The sequence below is a fragment of the Sinocyclocheilus anshuiensis genome, unplaced genomic scaffold, assembly GCF_001515605.1.
Source record: "Sinocyclocheilus anshuiensis isolate Anshui unplaced genomic scaffold, SAMN03320099.WGS_v1.1 scaffold397, whole genome shotgun sequence".
In the NCBI taxonomy this organism is placed as follows: Eukaryota; Metazoa; Chordata; class Actinopteri; order Cypriniformes; family Cyprinidae; genus Sinocyclocheilus; species Sinocyclocheilus anshuiensis.
In genome coordinates, this window is record NW_015539841.1 from 423,474 (window position 1) to 427,888 (window position 4,415).

A 4,415-nucleotide genomic window follows, 5' to 3' on the forward strand; every position below is an offset into this window, starting at 1 on the left:
TCACGGATTTGCAGGTCTTGTCTTTTTCTTGCAGGACCCTGTACATTATAGTACTAATTTAGTTTTAATCATTTAATCACCACCACAGCTTCTTGTCTCCATTGGCAACATGCACGATTTGTGTCGACTGCAAGTGACGTCGCAGGTAGCGGAGAGTGCAAGTGGCGATTGCAAGTGCCACTTGTAATTTAGCAACATTTAGAAACATTGTAATTTAGTTTCTTTTTTCTTGTCTTCACCACTTGGCTACTGTTGTAAAATGTTGAGGGATTCAAACAAAAAGTAATAAAAAATAGAACAAAATAAAAAATAAAGACTGCAAGTGACGTCGCTAGCGGAAGCGCAAGTTTCTTTTTTCTTGTCTTCACCACTTGGCTACTGTTGTAAAATGTTGAGAGATTCAAACAAAAAGTAATCAATAAATAGAACAAAATAAAAAAATAAAAGACTGCAAGTGACATCGCTAGTGGAAGCGCAAGTGTCTGAGAATGCAAGTCTGATAATGCAAGTGCAAGGCTGCAGCCAGACCCTTCTCGGAGGATCCGTTTGCAGTGCAGTCCATGTGCGGTTCTTAGCCTATGCGGTGCAGAAGCAGCACGGGCTCAGTGTGCTTTATTAAGCCTGTGTTATACTTTCCGCATGAGCAATCCGGACGCGTACACGTACAGCACGCACGCGGAAAGTATAACACAGGCTTTAGTGTGCTACGATGCCTATTTTTATTTCAAATTTGAACGTTGTTACTATTTTTTTCTCTCTCTCAGCATAGTGATTATCTTTTCACACAGTAATACTATCTTTCATAGACATTCATGTTTAAGCGCAATATTATTAAATGCATTTTACTTCTGTACTTATTTATATATTAAGTTTATATATCAAGATGCTCAAGCATGTGGCAAAATATGTAAACACAGCCTACAGTAAACTTTTCTTACGTTAAAAGTTAGTAGGCTATCACAATTTTAAATTAAAACTTACCATTGACAGAAACAGCTGTCTCGTGCCTTTTTTTTGTAATTATACATGCTTCTGTGACAGCTTTGTATAATTGATGTTTTGTTATGCAATGTTAGCCTATGTTTAATGCACTCAATAGCCTATAGGCTACATTTGGTTTTCAAGGTTATTCAGTCATTAAACTAAGCTTAAATCATTAAAGACAGACAGGCCTACATTCGTATGTATTTTTGTATTTAGGCCTATTGTATACATTTTTTTAATAATGCTGTTTAAGACAATATAGGCCTACGTTTAGCGCCATCCCCTGACCATTATAATGTGACGAATTCATTAAAGAATATATTATTTTTTATTTAATTCTGAGAGAACATTCCACCACGGCTGTTTTTCGTGACTTTTCCCTCTGTGAAATTAAGTGTCAGCAACAGCAAGCAACGGTGATAGTTCATTTAAAGGTAATGTCACCGCTAGATTGGACTAATTTGGACAGTCACGGTAAATGGAGTCGAGGAATTTAATTTCTTTTATTTTTTTAAATGTGTATATATACAGTATATATATATATATAGTATTTATAGAGTTTTAGCTTTTAATTTTAATTACTTTTTCTTATTTGTAAGTCGCTTTGGATAAAAGCGTCTGCTAAATGACTAAAAGTAAAAGTAAAGTAAAAGTAAATGGAGTCGAGAAGTCGATTCTATCGACTCCGATAGTGGGAGTCGGGAGTCGGAGTCGACTCCGAAAAACCTGGAACCGAACACCCCTAGTGTAGCCTATGTGATGTAAAAGAGGAAAGCAGGCATTTGGACCAAAGCACTGTGAGGTAAGGGAGGGGGAGACTTAAAACGCATTTTTGCCCCGTTTGTGTTGTTTTACTACTTACACAATTACTAAAGTATAAAACATTGTTATTTACAATACACAGAATGGTTTTTTATCATATTTTTAGGGGGGACAACCCTCAGATAGGGCTTCCTTGTTTTGGAACTAAATCGTCAGCAGCAGCAGCAACTGCCTCATACTGACACTCGGGCCAACATATCTTATCAGTGCGAACCAGCTACTGACGATAAAAGTGACCAACCAAATTTCCTTTTGTTTTCACATCACCCTTCAGAGGCTTGATGTAACTCTTTAATGTCTTAAACCTGAAATCAGACATATAAATTTGAGAACAAAGAGTAATATACAAGTAAGATCAAGGAGTTTACTAGGTTTCTCAAACAAACTCTTAAATATCTTGAATCAAAGATCCAATACGAACCCCATATACTTGCCAAATCTAGTGATTAGTGAAATGCTCTTTGCGGCGGCCTGGAAACTGGAAACAGCCAGCCAATTAGATTAGAGCTGGCCTGGGCTGTTAAGTACATAACTGAAACCATTGGCACCAATGGTCTTTACAATCTACCTTGGCTTACAATGCTTTTAAGAAATGCAGTCCTGGTGATTTCAGGCATGTTTTGCTATTTCAGCATGCAATACTTAACTTAACTACATTATTATGTAATGCTGCTTTGCATGCACTGGCATTATTCACATTGAATGCGTTTATACCTGAAGCTTTATCTCCACACACCACGCAGTATTCTATTGGCTGCGCTCGGCTCATGTCTGCCCCTTTACCCAGAAGTCTCTCCACTGAAACTGCATCTGTTACAAACTACCAGAAAAGGCAGAAGGATTAATTACTTGGCATTCAGGGTTAGAATTTTTATAGCACAATTACATGCCCACAGATCAAACCATGGCACAGATGATGATGATGCCACGTATAAAAGTAATTATCTAATTCACAGGTAGTATGACAGTATATATAGGCTACTATAAAATACAGTAAAAATGCATCATCTAATAGAGATTTTACTCTATTTTCACATGAAAATGAAACATGTAGTAATACGAAAAAAACATAATGTGACTGTTATTCACTGATGCCAGAATTTTAATTCAATTACGAATAACCGACTTTTGCTTTGTGACCATCAACAAGAAAATAATTTAAAAAAATGTAAATTTACTGGACTATCCAACAACAGGCATTAGCACATGGTTATTTAAAATATAAACCATTTTCACAACAGTTAGTTCTGGTCCACTAATTTGTTTCACCATACAGATATTTAATATAACATCATAGACTTCTTGTGAAAGAAGTAACGGCAACCAGTTTCCCTGTTTTATAAACCAGTGTTTTCTCTCACATGGAGCAAGGTTTCGTAGGATTTTCTTAAGACTTAAGCGTTTCTTAAAAGCGAGGTTTCTCAGAATTACAAGATATAAACTCAGAATTGTGAGATATAAACTCACAAAACTGAGAAGAAAAGTCAGAATCGTGATATAAACTCAGAATTGCAAGATAAAAAGTCACAATTAGCATTTTGATTTATTTAAATAAAACATTGTGGACCTAAAATTATAATATAATATTCATCCAATTACTTACTGTTACATGTGGTAGAATCTGTTAATATTCCGGTGTTAATATGCCGGTAAGAAAACATCATCTACTCTCGGAAACGGCAAATGCATACCGCCTGACCAGAATCGGGTATAAAATGTTTCCTGTCTGGGGATGAAAAATTACTAGAATCTGGGATATCAACAGCATAGGCAGTGAAAATCTGCAAATTGCACCCTGGAAGTAATAATTCTACTATTTATAAGGGATTTTAATGTTTTAAGATTGAAATTCAGGGTCTGGGACAAGAGTACAACAATAAAATCTAAACATAAAAGGCATCTGGAAAGTAGCATAAATAAATGAAGACGGGGTTAAAATAATTGCCAAAAAGTTACCAAAATGGTTTTAATGTGATCTAAAGCTGAAATCTGTACTTATTATAGTAATTACAATAATTGGGGAATAACTAGGTACTAACCCTGAACCTACCCCTAAACCTAACCTTAACCCATGTAGTTAGTGTTCCTGTGGCTCAGTGGTAGAGCATTGCGTTAGCAGCGCAAAAGGTCGTGGGTTCAATTCCCAGGGAACACACATACTGGTAAAAAATGTATAGCCTGAATGCACTGTAAGTCGCTTTGGATAAAAGCGTCTGCTAAATGCATAAATTATTATAAATTATAATTATAGTTTATATTCCCCAGTGTCCTGGATAAGCTACACTATAACTACACGTAAGTGCATGTACTGAAAAATAATATACAAAAATTCTCTGAGACACAAATGTGCCCATGGTTGAAGAAACACCAATGCATTCATGTGACATCATACCTGAATTCGGCCAGGCACCAGGCTATCAGCAGTGGCAAAGATAAGCTGTTTGGCACTAGTACCCTCAGGTGATGCCAGGAGGACTTTGCCTGCTGAAGAGCCATCAGGTGCTGCCAGGATAAACTGCTGTTTGGGCACAGTGGAGTCCAGTGCCGTCACTATCTGGATTTTTTGACCCATCTGCTGCTCAGTGACTATCTGAAAAAGAGAAAGAGTG

The 4,415-nt window shown here is 36.6% G+C and overlaps 1 protein-coding gene across 2 annotated transcripts in view; it reads right to left on the bottom strand.

Annotated features, from left to right (window-relative positions):
• Positions 1-4,415, bottom strand: part of LOC107684472 (nuclear receptor subfamily 2 group C member 2-like) — a 32,191-nt gene that overhangs the window by 9,627 nt on the left and 18,149 nt on the right. For both annotated transcript variants that reach the window (XM_016480724.1, XM_016480723.1), the window contains exons 4-5: positions 4,199-4,396; positions 2,521-2,626 (exon numbers count right to left, since the gene is read on the bottom strand). In XM_016480724.1, coding sequence (XP_016336210.1) covers positions 2,521-2,626; positions 4,199-4,396 — 304 coding nt within the window. The remainder of the gene's footprint in view (positions 1-2,520; positions 2,627-4,198; positions 4,397-4,415) is intronic.